Source organism: Oncorhynchus mykiss, chromosome 25 (genome assembly GCF_013265735.2).
Source record: "Oncorhynchus mykiss isolate Arlee chromosome 25, USDA_OmykA_1.1, whole genome shotgun sequence".
Lineage (NCBI taxonomy): Eukaryota > Metazoa > Chordata > Actinopteri > Salmoniformes > Salmonidae > Oncorhynchus > Oncorhynchus mykiss.
Genome location: NC_048589.1, coordinates 26,636,196 through 26,656,905, shown reverse-complemented (window position 1 = coordinate 26,656,905; position 20,710 = coordinate 26,636,196). Strand labels below are relative to the sequence as shown.

At 42.4% G+C, this 20,710-nt stretch overlaps 1 protein-coding gene across 1 annotated transcript in view; it reads left to right on the top strand.

The window, feature by feature from the left end:
- Window positions 1-20,501, top strand: part of LOC110504332 (G-protein coupled receptor 4-like) — a 29,945-nt gene extending 9,444 nt beyond the window's left edge. Inside the window, exon 2 of the mRNA XM_021583109.2 lies at window positions 20,314-20,501. Within this exon, the coding sequence (XP_021438784.2) occupies window positions 20,314-20,501 (188 nt within the window). The remainder of the gene's footprint in view (window positions 1-20,313) is intronic.
- Window positions 20,502-20,710: the final 209 nt, after the last annotated feature.

The window sequence follows — 20,710 nt, the reverse complement described above, 5'->3', positions numbered from 1 at the left end:
TCAGAGACTCACCAGCAGCAAGAGCGACCTCATTGATGTATACAGAGAAGAGAGTCGGTCCAAGAATTGAACCCTGTGGCACCCCCATAGAGACTGCCAGAGGTCCGGACAACAGACCCTCCGATTTGACACACTGAACTCTATCAGAGAAGTAGTTGGTGAACCAGGCGAGGCAATCATTTGAGAAACCAAGGCTGTTGAGCCTGCCGATGAGGATGTGGTGATTGACAGAGTCGAAAGCCTTGGCCAGATCAATGAATACGGCTGCACAGTAATGTTTCTTATCGATGGCGGTTAAGATATCGTTTAGGACCTTGAGCGTGGCTGAGGTGCACCCATGACCAGCTCTGAAACCAGATTGCATAGCAGAGAAGGTATGGTGAGATTCAAAATGGTCAGTAATCTGTTTGTTGACTTGGCTTTCGAAGACCTTAGAAAGGCATGGTAGGATAGATATAGGTCTGTAGCAGTTTGGGTCAAGAGTGTCCCCCCCTTTGAAGAGGGGGATGACCGCAGCTGCTTTCCAATCTTTGGGAATCTCAGACGACACGAAAGAGAGGTTGAACAGGCTAGTAATAGGGGTGGCAACAATTTCGGCAGATAATTTTAGAAAGAAAGGGTCCAGATTGTCTAGCCCGGCTGATTTGTAGGGGTCCAGATTTTGCAGCTCTTTCAGAACATCAGCTGAATGGATTTGGGAGAAGGAGAAATGGGGAAGGCTTGGGCGAGTTGCTGTTGGGGGTGCAGTGCTGTTGACAGGGGTAGGAGTAGCCAGGTGGAAAGCATGGCCAGCAGTAGAAAAATGCTTATTGACATTTTCAATTATGGTGGATTTATCAGTGGTGACAGTGTTTCCTATCTTCAGTGCAGTGGGCAGCTGGGAGGAGGTGTTCTTATTCTCCATGGACTTTACAGTGTCCCAGAACTTTTTTGAGTTAGTGTTGCAAGAAGCAAATTTCTGCTTGAAAAAGCTAGCCTTGGCTTTTCTAACTGCCTGTGTATAATGGTTTCTAGCTTCCCTGAACAGCTGCATATCACGGGGGCTGTTCGATGCTAATGCAGAACGCCATAGGATGTTTTTGTGTTGGTTAAGGGCAGTCAGGTCTGGGGAGAACCAAGGGCTATATCTGTTCCTGGTTCTAAATTTCTTGAATGGGGCATGTTTATTTAAGATGGTTAGGAAGGCATTTTTTTTAAATATCCAGGCATCCTCTACTGACGGGATGAGGTCAATATCCTTCCAGGATACCCCGGCCAGGTCGATTAGAAAGGCCTGCTCGCTGAAGTGTTTCAGGGAGCGTTTTACAGTGATGAGAGGAGGTCGTTTGACCGCTGACCCATTACGGATGCAGGCAATGAGGCAGTGATCGCTGAGATCTTGGTTGAAGACAGCAGAGGTGTATTTAGAGGGGAAGTTGGTTAGGATGATATCTATGAGGGTGCCCATGTTTAAGGCTTTGGGGAGGTACCTGGTAGGTTCATTGATAATTTGTGTGAGATTGAGGGCATCAAGTTTAGATTGTAGGATGGCTGGGGTGTTAAGCATGTTCCAGTTTAGGTCGCCTAGCAGCACGAGCTCTGAAGATAGATGGGGGGCAATCAGTTCACATATGGTGTCCAGAGCACAGCTGGGGGCAGAGGGTGGTCTATAGCAGGCGGCAACGGTGAGAGACTTGTTTTTAGAGAGGTGGATTTTTAAAAGTAGAAGTTCAAATTGTTTGGGTACAGACCTGGATAGTAAGACAGAACTCTGCAGGCTATCTTTGCAGTAGATTGCAACACCGCCCCCTTTGGCAGTTCTATCTTGTCTGAAAATGTTGTAGTTTGGAATTAAAATGTCTGAATTTTTGGTGGTCTTCCTAAGCCAGGATTCAGACACAGCTAGAACATCCGGGTTGGCAGAGTGTGCTAAAGCAGTGAATAGAACAAACTTAGGGAGGAGGCTTCTAATGTTAACATGCATGAAACCAAGGCTATTACGGTTACAGAAGTCGTCAAAAGAGAGCGCCTGGGGAATAGGAGTGGAGCTAGGCACTGGGCCTGGATTCACCTCTACATCGCCAGAGGAACATAGGAGGAGTAGAATAAGGGTGCGACTAAAAGCAATAAGAATTGGTCGTCTAGAACGTCTGGAACAGAGAGTAAAAGGAGGTTTCTGGGGGCGATAAAATAGCATCAAGGTATAATGTACAGACAAAGGTAAGGTAGGATGTGAATACAGTGGAGGTAAACCTAGGTATTGAGTGATGAAGAGAGAGATATTGTCTCTAGAAACATCATTGAAACCAGGAGATGTCATTGCATGTGTGGGTGGTGGAACTAATAGGTTGGATAAGGTATAGTGAGCAGGACTAGAGGCTCTACAGTGAAATAAGCCAATAAACACTAACCAGAACAGCAATGGACAAGACATATTGACATTAAGGAGAGGCATGCTTAGTCGAGTGATCAAAAGGGTCCAGTGAGTGGAGAGGTTGGTTGAGGGTCACGGCGATTTAGACAGCTAGCCAAGCCAACCGGTAGCAAGCTAGCATAGGATGGAGTCTGTTGTTAGCCACCTCTTGCGTTCGGTCAGTAGATTAGTGGGGTTCCGTGAGGTAGAGGGGATTAATCCAAATCACACAACAACAACAAAAATAAGAACAATAGATATAGTTATAGAGGCCCGAGAAGAAAACATAATAATAATAAAAATAAATAAATTGTCCGATTGTCTATTCAGATAGCAGCCGGTAAGACAGCTAACGGTTAGCGGGCCGCAGATGGGCGTTCAGGTAACGTCGCGACAGAGGAGCCAGCCGGATCTCCTTCAGGTAGATAACGTCGGCAGTCCAGTAGTGAAGGCCCGGTGGGGCTCCGCGTAGGCAGTGAAACGGGTCCGGATAGGTGACTGCAGCCCAGGAGTGAATGATGGAACTCAGGAGTGATTGACGGAGCTGGCTAGCACCGGAACAATCAATGTTTGCTCCGGAATCGACGAAAGCCGACTGTCACACGGATAGCAGCTAGCTAGCTGTGAGATCCGGGTATGAATGTCCAGAGAGCAGTTGAAATCCAGGGACATGGAGAGAAAAATTGGTCCGGTATGTTCCGTTCCGAGCCGCGCTGCGCCGTACAAAACTGGCGATAGATTTTCGAGCTAAAGGATAGCTGATGACCACAAACCGTGGTTAGCTGAATACTAACGATTTGCCAGAAAAGAAGCTAACTAGCTTCTGATTAGCTTCTGGGCTAGCTCCTGGCTAGCTTCTGGCTAGTTTCTGGCTAGCTTCTTGGAGTTTCTGGCTAGCTTCTTGGAGGATTACAGATCTGAGGTAAATAATACTTTTTTATAAATATAAATTGGTGAGGCTGGTTGCAGGAGAGTGTTTAGAAGATGAGTTGATGGAAAATAAAAATAAAATGTATGTGAAAAAAGTTGTAAATATATATATATACAGGACACGACAAGACGAGGACAAAAGACGTCTGAACTGCTATGCAGGTTTAGAAGCACGGTGGCTAGGAAAAACTCCCTAGAAAGGCCAAAACCTAGGAAGAAACCTAGAGAGGAACCAGGCTATGTGGGGTGGCCAGTCCTCTTCTGGCTGTGCCGGGTGGAGATTATAACAGAACATGGCCAAGATGTTAAAATGTTCATAAATGACCAGCATGGTCGAATAATAATAAGGCAGAACAGTTGAAACTGGAGCAGCAGCACAGCCAGGTGGACTGGGGACAGCAAGGAGTCATCATGTCAGGTAGTCCTGAGGCATGGTCCTAGGGCTCAGGTCCTCCGAGAGAGAGAAAGAAAGAGAGAATTAGAGAGAGCACACTTAAATTCACACAGGACACCGAATAGGACAGGAGAAGTACTCCAGATATAACAAACTGACCCTAGCCCCCGACACATAAACTACTGCAGCATAAATACTGGAGGCTGGGACAGGAGGGGTCAGGAGACACTGTGGCCCCATCTGAGGACACCCCCGGACAGGGCCAAACAGGAAGGATATAACCCCACCCAATTTGCCAAAGCACAGCCCCCACACCACTAGAGGGATATCTTCAACCACCAACTTACCATCCTGAGACAATGCTGAGTGTAGCCCACAAAGATTTCCGCCACGGCACAACCCAAGGGGGGGCGCGACAACCCAGACAGGATGATCACATCAGTGACTCAACCCACTCAGGTGTCGCACCCCTCCCAGAGACGGTATGAGAGAACCCCAGTAATGAGCTTTGTGGGCACTATGGTGCTGAACGCATAACTGTAGTCGATGAACAGCATTCTCACATAGGTGTTCCCTTTGTCTAGATGAGAAAGGGCAGTGTGGAGTGCGATTGAGATTGCGTCATCTGTGAATCTGTTGGGGTGGTATGCAAATTGGAGTGGGTCAAGGGTGTCCAGGAGGATGCTGTTGATGTGAGCCATGACCAACCTTTCAATGCACTTCATGGCTACCGACGTCAGTGCCACGGGGCGGTAATCATTTAGACAGGTTACTTTCCCTTCCTTGGGCACAGGGACTATGGTGGTCTGCTTGAAACATGCAGGTATTATAGACTCGGTCAGGGAAAGGTTGAAATTGTCAGTGAAAACACTTGACAGTTGGTCCGCTCATTACACGTCCTGGTAATCCATCACGTCCTGGTAATCCATCTAATCCATGTTGATCTGTTTAAAATATTTTGTTCACATCGGCAGTGGAGAGCTTTATCACACAGTTATCCAGAACAGCTGGTGCTCTCGTGCATGCTTCATTGTTGCCTGCCCTGAAGCACACATAAAAGGCATTTAGCTCATCTGGTAGGCTCGCGTCACTGGGCAGCTCGCGTCTGGGTTTCCCTTTGTGGTCCGTAATAGCTTTCAAGCCCTGACACATCTGAGCCGGTGTAGTAGGATTCAATCTTAATCTTGTATTGACGCTTTGCTTGATTTCTTATAAGTGTCCAGATTAGTCTCCCGCTCCTTGAAAGCGGCAGCTCTAGCCTTTAGCTCGATGCGATGTTGCCTGTAATCCATGGCTTCTGGTTGGGATATGTACGTATGGTCACTATGGGGACGACGTTGTCGATGCACTTCTTGATAAAGCCGATGACTGAGGTGGTGTATTCCTCAATGCTATTCGATGAATCCGGAACATATTCCAGTCTGTGCTAGCAAAACAGTCCTGTAGTGTAGCATCCACGTCATCTGACCACTTCCCTATTGAGCAAGTCTCTGGCACCTTCCGCTTTGGTTTTTGCTTGTTAGCAGGAATCAGGAGGATAGAATTGTGGTCAGATTTGCCAAATGGAGAGCATTCATCTCTCTGTGTGGAGTGAAGGTGGTCTAGAGGTTTTTTCCCTCTGGTTGCACATTTAACATGCTGGTAGAAATTAGGTAAATGGATGAGTTTCCCTGCATTAAAGTCCCCAGACACTAGGAGCTTCGCCTCTGGATGAGCTTTTTCCTGTTTGCTCATGGTCGTATACAGCTCATTGAGTGCAGTCTTAGTGCCTGCATTGGTTTATGGTAGTAATTAGACAGCTACAAATAATATAGATGAAAACTCTCTTTGTAAATAGTGTGGTGTCGTGTCTTTGCTATGGATTTAATGATATGACATGCTATTTTATAAAATCAATTCTCTGTAATTAATATTAACTGATTAAACTAATCATGTAAATGTAATTAACTAGGAAGTCGGGGCACCAAGGCAGAATGCTTATAGAGCTTTTGTCTTCTGAATAAACTCTTAAAGACCTGGTAATCTTTTATATCAAAAGCAGTCAATTATTAATCGTCAACTTATTCAGTCTCATCTGAACATCATAAAATTCTTGGTTATCTTCACAAACCCTGGCTAACAAGTTGAATCAGCAATACAAAATTTGGTTTAATTATTTATTTACTAAATAATCACATATAATTACATATACACAGGATGGGTAGTACATTGATTACTAATTATGTCATAAAAGAAAACGTTCCTTGCGGACGAAACTGATATGACGGCTGGTTACACAAAGAAAGGGGGTTGGGTTTGAATGAAAGCGCGGGAAGACTGAGGAACAAAAGGATTGGGTTTCTATCGGACCTTATGAAGCTATGCCATCGTAAATACAGAATCTTATGCATTCTAAATAACCGCCCATTCGGAAAAGGAAAAAAATATATTTACTCTGAGATGCGCTTCAATAGGTTGGTTGAGGATGGAAGGTTGGGTTGACTAGCAGAGATCTCCCTTGTCCGGATACATTGTAGTCGGTAGTGTGGTAGAACGGATACGTTGTAGAACCCTGTCATCCTGAAGAGATTGTCCGTCCTTTCCTAGGCCACGCACGTTTACAGCTGCTGCTGATAACTCGACGTCTAAGAGATATCACTTCTTTAGTGAATAAGAGTTCAAAGTTCATACCAAGTTGCCATACTATAAGCTCATGCTATATTCTGCCTGGTGTAGTCAAATTCATCCTTCCAGCACGGCGATCGTCACCTCCACTTTGAAATTTGCCGTTCTAAACGTATGGACATCAGTCCTCACGTCATCGGGAACACAATATTAATTTCATTAGGTTGTAGTCATTTAACCATTCACAACCAGAGCTCATTCTGAGTTTGGCTTAGTTCGCCATGTATTGGGTAACGGGAGCTCTTATAGAAATGTAGAAAAGTGGTTGGTTCATCATTTCCAACCAATTCACGTGGGCGTGGCCACTGATTGAGCATATTTTACTTATTAAAAACAATCTCTCATTTTAAAAACTAAAATGACATTTCATCTTTTCACAAATAGCTTCATATTTAAACATTTAAATTGCACAACAATTCCATGTGACTCTGATAACTAGAATGTGTAGACTTGCCAAGATACAGTTTGTCATCCTATCATCAGTAAAAATGTCTCAGATGACAACTGATCTGACATCATATTCTTTAAGTACCAACGGATACTTTAAACTGGTTGGATTACCGAAATATTGTTCGGTTCACAACCTTTTGATGTTACCATACTCTCTCTATGTTAACAAAGGGCTTTCCAAGAGTCCATTCTGTTGAGTAGAGAGAGAAAAGGGGGAAAGGTATTTATGGGGGTCATTAACCTCACCAACAGGGCAACATCATGACAGTGTGGTCTACAGCTTATCATGAGATGCTCTACCTCAGGCGAGCAACACCTTGAGACTTCCTTAGATTTCGTGCACCAGATGTTGTTTACAAATATACACATGACCGCCACCCCTTGTCTTACCAGAGGCTGCTGTTCTAGCGTAAAACCTGCAAGCTGTATGTTATTCATGTCGTCGTTCAGCCACGACTTGGTGAAACATAAGATATTACAGTTCTTAATGACCGGTTGGTAGGATATATGGGATCATTTTCCATTGACTGTATGTTGGCTAATGGGACAAATGGTAAAGGGAGATTACCCGATTGCCGCAGAATCCCTTACAAGGCACCAGGACCTTTGTCCTCGATATCTCTGTCTCTTTCTCCTGCGAATGACGGTGATGAGGGCCTTGTCGGGTGTCTGAAGTAAATTATTCCCATCTCCAGTACAGGGTGAGTAATCGTTGTCCTGATATCTAGTAGCTCTTTCGATCATAAGACACAGTGGCAGAAACATTTGGTACAAAATAAGTTGCAAATAACGCAAAAAAACACACACAATAGCACAATTGATTAGGGGATTGTAAAAAGGCAGCCATTTCCTCCGGGTGTGCAAAGCTCTTAGAGACTCACAGGTATAATAGCTGCCAAAGGTGATTCTAACATGCATTGACTCAGGGGTGTGAATACTTACGTAAATTAGATTTTTCTGAATTTAATTTTCAATAAATTAGGTAACATTTCTAAAAACACGTTTTCATTATGGGGTATTGCGTGTAAATGGGTGAGAAGAAAAAAAATCTATCTAATCCATTTTGAATTCAGCCTGTGTGGAATAAGTCCCTGTATCTATATGTACACACTATGGATCATTATCTGTTGTTTGACTTTCATATAAAAGTCCAATTAGATCAATATAATGAGGATTTTCTCAATATGGCTTATTCATACTCCTTTATGACACCCAAACAGTAAAGTCAACACAAGCTAAAATAATAACCCGTCTAAATTATAAAACCAATACTGTAGGCACACAGACAGTTGATGTTAATGTCTCAAGTGGTGATTGTAACTAAAGCTACAGTGTAGTCCACTAGCCCTCTCTCTTTATTTGTCATGTTATTGGTTGTCACATCTTCATTGTAGTAAAGTAAAGGTCTCACGTAGCAGTGGTTTCTTTCTTCCTGTTTTTTGGAGCTTGTTGACCAAGCCTATGAATGACATTACATGTGTGTACCGAGTCTGTCCAGAAGGTTATCGTTTGGGAGAAACAAACTAATAATTTGATTTCTATAATCAATAACTAAAAAGTCTACTGAGTGTTCTCCTGTATACGGTCAACTGTGAGTACTGCTTTTTACGTGTTACTGTATGGTCATAGAGAGGTCGAAAATTAGTGTCACCCTTGAAAAATATTAGAAAAAAAGACTATAAAATTAAAGCTATATTGTATACTGGAAAAATATTGACAATTATACTAATACATTTTCTCAGAAAAATACATTTTGTTTAACAAGTAAGATATATTTTTCAAAAAACTACAGTGGTCAAAATTATTACCACCCCCATTTTCAATCCCTTTCAATACCTCACCTTGCGAGGATAACAGTATTGAGACTTTTTCAAAAATGTTTTAGGAGATTGGAGAAAACATTGGGAGAGATGTTAGATCATTCCTCCATACAGAATATTTCCAGATCCTTGATATCCTTCATCTGTGCTTATGGACTGCACTTTGTAATTCAAGCCAAAGGTTTTCAATGGGGTTCAAGTTCTGACATGGCCATTGCAAAATGTTGATTTTGTGGTCAATTAACCCTTTCTTTGTAGCTTTTGATATGTGCTTGGGGTTATTGTCTTGATGCAACCAGATTTTTGACTAAAATGCCATGGTACTGAGTCAAGTTCATGACGCCGTTGACCTTAAAAAGAGCCCCAGGACCAGTGGAAGCAAAATAGCCCATAACATCAAAGATCCAAACGCCAAACCCTTTAAAAAATATATATATAATTGAGCATTCAATACAGCTCAGTATTCATATTATTTATTTTAAAATGCTCAGCGCAGTCAAGATTGTTTAATTGATCCTTTATTTAACTAGGCAAGTCAGTTAAGAACAAATTCTTACTTACAACGACAGCCTACCCTTGCCAAACCCAAACCCGGACAACGCTGGGCCAATTATGCGCCTCCCTATGGGACTCCCAATCCCAGCCGGTTGTAATACAACCTGGAATCAAACCAGGGTCTGTAGGGACGTCTCTGGCACTGAGATGCAGTGCCTTAAACCGCTGTGCCACTTCCTGTGTTTTATAGACATATTTCTACATTATGGGATTGGAAAAGACTGCCTGAAATTAGTTAACAGACCAATAAGAAAGAGTTCCAAACATCTCTGCCAATAACAGATAGCGGGGTGGGGAAAACTGAAAACTAAGACCATTCTCGGACGGTCCTAGCAAAATTCTTGCTTGAGAAATTAATCTTTATGTAAAGATGCCATTTTTGTTTCTTGTTGATCATTTTAATTTCAAATAATTACAGTAAGGTACTTCATTTTTACCCAGACATTATTTGGTATTGAGATAAAAATGGCTCCATTCCACCTTTAGACAGTCTTTTTTGCTCATCTTTATCAAGGGTACCAATAGTTTTGTATCTGACTGTACTTGAGATGGTACTTACTGTGGGTTACTTTAGCAAGATATCCAATAAGTGGATGTTTACTAATAAGTGGATGTTTCATGTTTAAATGATGCAGTCTTGAAATTATCTTTGCTATACTTCAGAAACTGAGTAATGTTGTGTTGTATTGCTTTGTTTCCCAAAAGGTGAGGGGCCATGAACTCCACAGTTGGGTTGGAGAATTTCAGCCTGAGCACCACATATGACCCAGACAAACTGTGTAATCCAGCTGACTACCCCAAAGAGAGGTGGCCCTTTCTCTTTATGTACCTGGTCATCATTATCATCGGGATTCCCTCCAACTCCTTTTTCCTCTATGTTTCCTGGCAGCACATCAGAAAGAGGAACACCCTGGGCATCTATCTGTTTAACCTGGCCCTGTCTGGTGATGGTGCTGCTCACCCTGGGGCTCTGCTTTGGACCCATCCACATTATGATGCTCTTGTGGGGGCTGCTGGAGCACTGTGGGAGCCCCTCCTGGCTCTTCCTGCCCTATAAGGTCAGTATGGCGATATCAGCACTCAACTGGCTGACCCCTTCCTCTACTGTTTCATCACCAGGCTGGGCAAGGCAAATGTCACACAGGTGGTACACTACCTCCAGCGAAAGAGAAAGGGGAATGGTCAGGAGGTGGTGTAATGTAGTAATGTAACCTCAAACCAGAACATTGGAGAGAGACAATGCCATTACTGCCCAGTTGATGGTCTCAGATACCTCAGTTTACATGCTGCTGTTCAGTCATTGTTACATTTCTAGCATGATATAGCACAAATACTGGGACTGCATGAAGGTGGACGGTTAAACTTTAATTTGATTAGATTTTTATCAAATAACAATGCTGATGTAGTAAAGTGGTCAAGGTCTATTTTTGTGTGCTATTGGTATATTTCAGGTGTATTCAACCGGGGATCCGCGGACCCCTGAGGTACTGCAGCAGGTGCGCGAAAATATAAATATATACATGAATATCGCTAGCAACAACAACAGAGAACATCTTTCTAATGTTGTTCGCTGTATTTTACAACTCCTAATATTGAACAAATTACACTAATTTAAGCTAATTACACTTACTGAAGGATTTGACATAGGCTTTGAAAAAGCACCCGCTAGTACCAGTCTCAGCAAGTACACATGGCTAACAGCTGCTATTAGCGAAAATGTATTTTGGAGTTACTTTTCTATCTAATAGGCTATGTTAGAGTTTACAAGTCCTCTTCCAATTTATAATGTGAGGAGATCAAAATAATAAAAAACTGTCTACCAAATCTATTCATTTTAAAATGTTGATTACTTTCCATTGACCTGATAATAAAACGTGAATTATAATTGCCTGAAAGGGTGTCCCTGGGCAAGAAAAGGTTGAAGACCCCTGGTATAGTTGGTTACCTCTGAAACACTAGTCTGTAAATAAACGGCAAGACAAACCTGAAAGTAAAGAACTAAATTCATCCTTCTATAGTGTCACAGGGAGGGATAAAATTACTAGTTCAAGGGTAATGTGATTGCTATCAGCAAATCATGTCTTAGTAATGATTTCCTGGCACAATGATCGAAACCGCAACACAGTATGTGTCTTCTTGACAAAGCATGAGTCCATATTTGCCAATCACAATCAGAAAGCAGTGGGATCTCATTTTTGTTTCAATGTATTTGGCACCCTCTTCTGTTCTATATGTGCAGCCACTACACACTGGAGCCAGACTAAAACAGTCACTCCCCCTCTCTCTCAAGTTTCTGTAATACAAACACATAAAAATACCCATAGTGTAGTTGTATTGGCAGGCTTCTGTACAGTGTGCATTGGTTTCTATTTGAGAAGTAACTAGATGCCCAAACTAAAATAATTTCCTACTAATAAACATTTAAATAAGAGTGATAACTTAGTTTTGCTCTAAATAAGAACTTGGTATGGAACATTAAACATGGAACATTAACAGAATATTTACAAGGATTTGTTTGGTAATTTCCATCACTTAGTTAATTAGCTGCAATCATTAGCTATCTTCACTTTCCTTGAGTTGTATTAAATCATAGTAAGAGCTCTATTTGTGTTGTTGCCCTTGGAGTTGTCTTTGCCCTCTTAAATTGGGTTGGGAAATGAAAGTGCACCAAGAAGAGGTCTACCACCTGCCAGAACTGCTTTTAGGATTGGTTGGCTGACTTAGCCTATTAACAGTGTCCTTTGTCATTGCAGAAGCAGTTCCTGTTCTTTTTTGTTTGTGTAAGTTATCTCATAGGTTTGTATATAAAAGTGTCTGGTAGACTACAGTTGTATGTACTTTCCCAATACACACACACACACCCATAATTCATTGGTCGTGCACACCGATTCCTTTTTTTCTCGTTTTGTCGCCAAACATTTTGTCTACAGCTCAAGCCGTACTTATCCATGCTATTTTACCTTTCCTTCATGCATTTGTTGATTAACAGTATGATCGTGATTAAGGTGATCGTGATTAAGAGTTAAGCTAAAGAAATGTAAATACATACTTTGTTTATCCTCATAATTGTATTGGGGTTGCTCCTGGATGGAGATTTTGTCAGTCAAAGTGAGATACACTACAAGAGAGAGCCATGTTTTGACTGTGTTGTGGTTCATGCCAACCTATTGATTGTCCCGGGGGAGGATAATTGAGTAACTAAATTAAATTAAAATGTGTAACTTAAGGCATGGTTTATGAGCTTGACTGAAGTGTTTGCTATTGGTAATATGTAGCCTATATTTACTGCCTACATATATTGATATTGTCAGAATGCTGATTTTGAAGTTAATTGGTCATTTGTGTAGGAATGCAATGTTCCATGGTGAAATGCATTGTTGGTAAAATGTATTTAAACCCCCTCATTCCCTGTTGTGATTGACCAGTCATGGGGTCATGGCTATACTATGCTTGTGCATGCAAATTGTTATCAGGAATTAGAGGCATTTGTTAGCCTGTCAGAGCATTGACCTATGTTGCTCTTTGTCCTGTTTATTATTTTGTAAATATTACAAGTACTTTCAGTACCTATTTATTATTTATTATGAAAATAAAAGCATTTACCTTGGGCAGAAAAACTGCACTATCCTTATCTGCCTCTTTTCTGCACATCCACATTTGTCCAAAATACATCATTTGTTGTTCATTTGATAAAAATCAGGTTTATGTGGGTTCAGCTTGTATCTTTCCTCTCCATGCCTGCCAGACAGCGTGACAGGCAGGTCCCTCAGCACTAGGCTACTCATTGCTCCAGGCTCAGTCTCAGAGGAACACTCCCTCTCACCTCTCTTAATCATTCATCCTTCCTGTGTTCCCAGCACTTTTACTGCACCTCTTCCTCCCATTCTTTAGCTATCCCGCAGACTACTTTGAAGTATTTTGGTGGGGAAAAACATTTGAATAAAATGGTCAGTCTGTTTCTGTCTGTGTTTCCTGCCTTCGGAGTAGCCTACTGTAAAGTTTGGCAGAGGATGATGTTTCTGTTCTTGATCTTCGATCACAATGTGTACCTGGCTGTCTACACCAATTACTACTTGTCAATTTCATTGAGAACTTCTTATATGATCATTGTCAGCTCAGATTTATGTTTCAAATAAGTTTAAACCCCAACCAGTCCTTCATTGTCTCTTATTTTCATCCTCGCTATGTTTTATTGACATAGTACATTTGAAACAACAGTTCAGAAAAGAAACACCATTTGGAAATATGTTTAACCACTTATTAAATAATGAATAATGCAAGTCTTGGCGATATAGGCACTGATCCTTCAGGGTAGCACACTGCCCAAGCAAAGCGTCAATATATAAAATGATGTACAAGCAGTGAGCAAGGTAAGCTATACCAATCTCCCAAAACAGCAGAAACATACGCCAGATGACTTTGTGTAGCTACTACAGAAAGCATTGTTTACGTATGATCAAATAGACCAGTTAAAGTCATCCTGCCGCTACAAGACTGTATACTGTGTGTGAATATTAACCATGTGTAGATTTGTTTTGCGCCCCAAGTGGGATTTGAAATTACACCCAAGTGACAGTAGATGTCCACCTTACCACTGTGAGCTAACTTACCTCTGGTAAGTATGCTTTAGTGAGAAAGTGTTGGGATCAGGTACAACTGTGTTTACCCACCCCCAAAATTAATAGTTATGAGCAATTCCCCCACCCACAACTTCTCACCTGAATGCATTTTTGGAAAATGTGGGTTTGGGCAAAGACTGAAATTGTGGTTGAGACCTCAGGAGGAATATCGTCCCATCCATCTAATACTTCACCCTCAAGATCATGGGCCCATGATCCTCTGCTGCTACAACATTACATTTGATTGATTCTGAGATTGTGGCGCCTACCTCAGTTCCTGCAGTATTGCTATATGATCATGGTTGTGTCAGCCCTATGATCCAGTAGCTATCTACGTTGCATTGGTAGAATATCATATACCAAGATGACAGCTCATCCTGCCTCAGCAAAGCTACCTGGCAGTGCATTAATATTGCAGGCAGTTGGCTATGTTCATGGCAGGAGGGTTCATACTACTTACGGTTGCTTAGTTAGATAGGTAGAATATTTTCCATTTGCCAAGATGACAGATAATCTTGCCTCATAAAGGGTACCCGGCATTGCGTCATAGGAGAAATGGACATACAACTGCATTAGCTCATGCTACACATTGTTAGTATTCACATAAAGGCCTAGTCGACAGTGATGTAATGGTAGAATAACCTTCACTGGACTATTGAGAGCTCCTCAGTGGCGATGAGTTTACCTGCCAGTACCATGCCTCGTTAAGTTTGCTATGATGGTGTCAGCCGTGGTCAATAGCCAAAATATTGTTGTTTTGCTGGCTACTTGATATAAAGTACATTGCATATACAGTACATTCGGAAAGTATTCTCAGACCCCTTGACTTTTTCCACATTTTCTTAAGTTACAGCCCCATTTTAAGATGGATTAAACAAACATTTTACTTAATTAATCTACACACAATACTCCATAATGACAAAGCGAAAACAGAAATACCTTATTTACATAAGTATTTAGACCCTTTGCTATGAGACTCGAAATTGAGATCAGGTGCCTCCTGTTTCCATTGATCATCCTTGGGATGTTTCAACAACTTGATTGGAGTCCACCTGTGGTAAATTGATGATTTGGAAAGGCACACACCTGTAAATATATACGGTCCCACAGTTAACAGTGCAAGTCAGAGCAAAAACGAATCCATGATGTAAAAGGAACTTTCTGTAGAGACCCTAGACAGGATTGCGTCGAGGCACAGATCTGGGGAAGGATACCAACAAATGTCTGCAGCAGTGAAGGTCCCCAAGAACACAGTGGCCTCCATCATTCTTAAATGGAAGAAGTTTGGAACCACCATGACTCTTCCTAGAGCCCCCGTCTGGCCAAACTGAGCAAAAAGGGGAGAAGGGTCTTGATCAGGGAGGAGACAAGAACCTGTGGTCACTCTGACAGAGCTCTAAAGTTTCTGTGGAGATGGGAGAACCTTCCAGGAGGGCAACCATCTCTGCAGCATTCCACCAATCAGGCCTTTATGATAGTGCGGCCAGATGGAAGCCACTCCTCTTGGAGTTTGCCAAAAGGCACCTAAAGACTCTCAGACCATGAGAAACAACCTTCTCTGAATGCCAAGCGTCATGTCTGGAGGAAACCTGGCACCATCCCTACCGTGAAGCATAGTGTTGGCAGCATTATGCTGTGGGGATGTTGTTCAGCAGCAGGGACTGGGAGACTAGTCAGGATCGAGGCAAAGGTGAACGGAGCAAAGTACAGAGTGATCTTTGATTAAAACCTGCTCCAGAGCAATAAAGGACCTCAGACTGTGGGCGAAGGTTCACCTTCCAACGGGACAACGACCCTAAGCACACAGCCAAGACAACACAGCCAGAGCCCGGACTTGAACCCGATCGAACATCTCTGGAGAGACCTGAAAATAGCTGTGAAGCAACTCTCCCCATCCAACCTGAGAGAAGAATGGGACAAACTCTACAAATACCGGTGTGCTAAGCTTGCAGCGTCATACCCAGGAAGACTCAAGGCTGTAATCACTGCCGTAGGTGCTACAACAAAGTACTGAGTAAAGGGTTTGAATACTTATGTAAATGTGATATTTCAGGTTTTTATTTTTAATAAATTAACCAAAATTTTGAAAAATCTGTTTTTGCTTTGTCATTATGGGGAATGGTGTGTAGATTGACTAAATGGTTTTTCCTCATACATTTTAGAATAAGGCTGTAACATAACAAATGAGGAAAAAAGTCAAAAGGTCTGAATACTTTCCGAAGGCACTGTACTTGACTCTGTAAAGAACAATCTCAGCTAAAACCCCACACATACCTTCTCTGTTTTCATGCCCATTGGGGGGGATATAAAGGGATACACAAGAGATGGATGGGTGAGAAGGGGACTGATAAGCTGGGTGTAAATTTTTTTCTCAACGATCTACACAAAATACTCATGTTGGTGGAAGAAAACTTCTAACATTTTGTAAAAAGATTCATGAAAAATAACACTCTCTTCATTAGTTAAGTATTCAATCTGAGCCAATCATCTTTGGCAGCGATTGCAGCTGTAAGTATTTCTGGCCAAGTCTCTAAGAGCTTTCCACACCTTGATTGTGCAACATTTGCACATTATTATTTTCAAAATTCTTCAAGCTGTCAAATTGGTTGTTGATTATTGCTAGACAACCATTTTCAGGTCATACCATAGATTTTCAAGCAGATTTAAGTCAAAACTGTAACTCGGCCACTAACATTCACTGTCTTCTTGGTATGCAACACCAGTGTAGATTTGGCCTTGTGTTTTAGATTACCGTCCTGCTGAAAGGTGGATTCATCTCCTAGTGTCTTGTGAAAAGCAGACTGAAGCAGGTTTTCCTTTCCTCTGCTTAGCTCCATTACTTTTATTTTTTATCCTGAAAAACTCCCCAGTCCTTAACGATTACAAGCATACTCATAACATGATGTAGCCACCACTATGCTTGAAAATATGAAGAGTGGTCCTCAGTAATGTGTTGTTTTGGATTTTGCCCAAGCATAACACTTTGTATTCAGGACAAAAGTAATTTTTTGCAGTATTACTTGTGTAAACAGCATGCATGTTTTGGATTTTTTTTGTTCTATACAGGCTTCCTTTCACTCTGTCAATAAGGTTAGTATTGTGGAGTAATTACAATGTTGTTTATCCATCATCACTTTTCTTCTAAACACAGCCATTCAACTCAGTAACTGTTTTAAAGGCCTCATTGTGAAATCCCTGAGAGGTCTCCTTCCTCTCCAGCAATTGAATTAGGAAGGACACCTGTATATTAGTTGTGAGGGGATGTATTGAGACACCATTCAAAGTGTAACTTCACCATGCTCAAAGGAATATTCAATGTCCACTTTTACCAATAGGTGCCTTTCTTTGAGAGGCATTAGAAAACCTCCCTGGTCTTTTTGGTTGAATCTCTGTTAAAAATGCAGTGCTCAACCGAGGGACCTCACAGATAATTATATGTGTGGGGTACAGAGATGAGGTAGTCATTAAAAAGGAATATCATATACTACTACTGAACACAGAGTGAGTCCATGTAACTTATTGTGTTACTTGTTAAGCAAATTTTTTCTCCTGAACTTATTTAGGCTTGCCATAACAGCGGGGTTGAATACTTATTGATTTAAGACATTTCAGCTTTTCATTTTTAATCCATTTGTAAAAAATGTTTTTTTTTAAATACATATTTACATTATTGGGTATTATGTCTAAGTAAAGTCAGTGACAATTAAAACAAAAAAAATTAAATCGCAATTCAAACCATAATTTCAGACATCAAATTGCAGAAAAAGTCAAGAACTGTGAATACTTTCTGAAGGAACTGTAGATGATGACTAGCTCTTGAAAACCCTTCTCCATCGGGTTTTCAGAGCTTAGCATCGCCCATGGTTGGCTGTGTGTGAACTGCAATTCTGACTCTGTATTTTAACCTTTAGAAATGCAAATAATCATCACTTGTGAAATGGTTCTCGAAACAGATGCTGATATGCCCCATATATTTCATATTAGAGAGAAATAATCTTTCAAATTAAAAAGATACTTACTGTAGCAGTTTGCTCTTCCTCCCCAGTTACCCTTTACACACAGGTGTTTGAAGCACGCTAGATAGCTAATAAGTACAGGTGGCCACCTCTGTCTTCCATCTGTTGTCCATAAACATGCACTGTAACATGGAGATATGGCCGTGTGGGAACACTAACCCTAACCCTACAAAAGGTGTGTAGTAATTTACGTTTTTGTTCTTTCGCTGATATGAAAGATATGTTTCCAAAATCGTTTTGCAAAATATGCATTTTAACGTTCAACAAAACTCTCCTGGTCAGAAGATACTATCATCAGTATGTATGTGTGACGGCCCCTCTCTGCTCTGTCTCTTGGGTTTTGCTGTGCTTACTTCCTGCCAGAGATTGGTGAGTGGAGCTGGGAGAGTCATCAGTGCTGATGAGTCACACCTGTGAAAGCTCAGCAGTGGCAAAAAGCCACTGTTTCCCCATTCAGCAAGAGATTCCTCTCTCCATGCATAACTTCGGCACTTGATGCTTAATTTACTGACCTTCATGCCTCATCTAATTATTGCGAGTGTTTACTTTATTTATGGAATAAATTAATTTTGTAATTCCTTTACATTTTTGTGTGTTTTCCCATTGTTTGTTACAATCTTGAGCCAGGTTGTAATAAATGGGGCCTCATCTGGGATCTCTGGAGTTACTCCCTGGCATTTCATTTGTTTGGTAGCATTTGCTGACTGGTTTTAAGGTGGTATTTCAAAGTAAAGTGCTCTGTGATTATTGCTTGGCTAACCCTTTTGTCTATGGGGTTATGTTGTGAGTATTATTGATTTGGAGTTACATACTGAGGTGCATGTACAAAGTATTTATGAGATTTGGATACTGCCTGTTGCTACTTAAGTTACATGCCTGTGGTTGGTGTTGAAGTAGTGCTGGTTTGTGCTGCAGTGGAGAAAGGAATGCAGTTAATCTCCATTCCCTGTTCCGGTTGGAGATCCTGCTTTGCTCATTGTTGGGACATCAGGTTAGTGTTTGTGCGGTGTTAGCAGTGAGATTTGGGGTAGTGTGGATTGGCTACCTGGACTCTTCTCCCCTGGTAGGGTTAGCGACGTATGTCCCTTACAACACGTTGGGCAGTGTTAGCTCTATTTATGTGTGGTGACTGTGGCTGGAGCAGTTGTCTCGGGAACACATCCATGGCTCATATTAATCCGCTTGCTGGGAGCTTTTTCAGTGACAGCGGGCTGAAGTGCATAAATACCCACCGCCAGAAACCGCATGAAGACTACGGTTGAGCTTGTAATAGGTCTTGGAAGCTCCATTTGTATGTTTTTCCCCTCTCCTGTGGTTGACACTGCTTCTGTTTTTGTTTGGACTCCATTATGTCAACAGTCCCTTGAGGATGTTAACTCTTCTCAGTACTGCTCCTGTGTTGGCCGCTCCGCAGCAACCTTTTACACTGCAGCTGGGGGCCGGGGCGGTTCTGCTGCAGTCAGAGCCAGGAAATTGAGCATCCTGTGGCGTACTAATCCAAGAAGTTCAACAGTTATCAGCTACATTACTCTGTGGCAGAGAAGGAGGCTCTTGCCCTGATCTGGGCTCTCCACCACTTCAATGCGGGTACAGGTGTAGTGCCTCTAGTTGTATATACTGATCACAACCCACTCACCTTTTTACTCTCGATGCACTGTCTGAACCAAAGGTTGATGTGGTGGTGTCAGTACATTCAAGCTTTTCCCCCTCGAGATTTGTTATCTTTAGGTGGTGGCTGCGTTGTCCCGTGTGCCCTCTCCTTAGCCGTCCTGTTTAATACTGTTGTCTGTTCTCCAACAATTTGGTCTCATCTCTCTTCCTCTCCTTTTCTTAATTTGCAACCAGGTGATATGGTTGGTGTGGGTTGAGTAAGTGATCGACCTGGGTGGTTGGATGTTCAAGGAGTGCAAGTATATTTGGATTGTTTATTAAAACACTTTGTTTCTGTTTTCGGGGACATGGGAGGTCCCTGTTTTTATAGGTGGGGGTGTGACGGCCCATCCCCTGCTCTGTCTACCTGGTTTTGCTGTGCTTACTTCCTGCAGGAGATTGGTGGGCGGAGCTGGGCGAGTCGTCAGTGCTGATGTGTCACACCTGTGAAAGCTCAGCTGTGGCAAAAAGCCACTGTTTCCCCATTCGGCAAGAGATTGTCACAGTTGTCGTAAGAACGGGACCAAGGCGCAGCGGATGTTGAGTTCCACATATTTATTGCAAAGTGAAACTTAAAGCAAAAACAATAAACAAACAACGAAATGTGACTGTGGTGCACAGGCACAAACACAACATAATATCCCACAAATGCAGGTGTGGAAAAAGCCTACCTAAATATGATCCCCAATTAGAGGTAACGATTACCAGCTGCCTCTAATTGGGAACCACGCAAACCACCAACCTAGAAATCTATAAACTAGATAACCCCCCAGTCACACTCTGACCTAAACACAATAGAGAACTGAGGGCTCTCTATGGTCAGAGCGGGACTGTACGCCGTGCCTGGACTTGACATCGGCGCAGAGGAAGGCTCCTGCCATGGAGTGGGACTGGACACTGTGCCTGGACCGGGCCCTGGCACAGAGGAAGGCTCCTGCCCTGGAGTGGGACTGGACGCAATGCCTGGACTCTCCGGACCGCCGACCGTCGCTGGAGGTTCTGGACCGTTGACCATCGCTGGAGGTTCCGCACTGTGAACTTTCGCAGGAGGTTCCGGACTGTGGACCGTCGCCGGAGGTTCCGGACTGTGGACCGTCGCCGGAGGTTCCGGACTGTGGACCGTCGCCGGAGGTTCCGGACTGTGGACCGTCGCCGGAATCTCTGGAATGTGAACCGTCGCCGGAAGCTCTGGACTGGGGCCCGTCGCCGGAAGCTCTGGA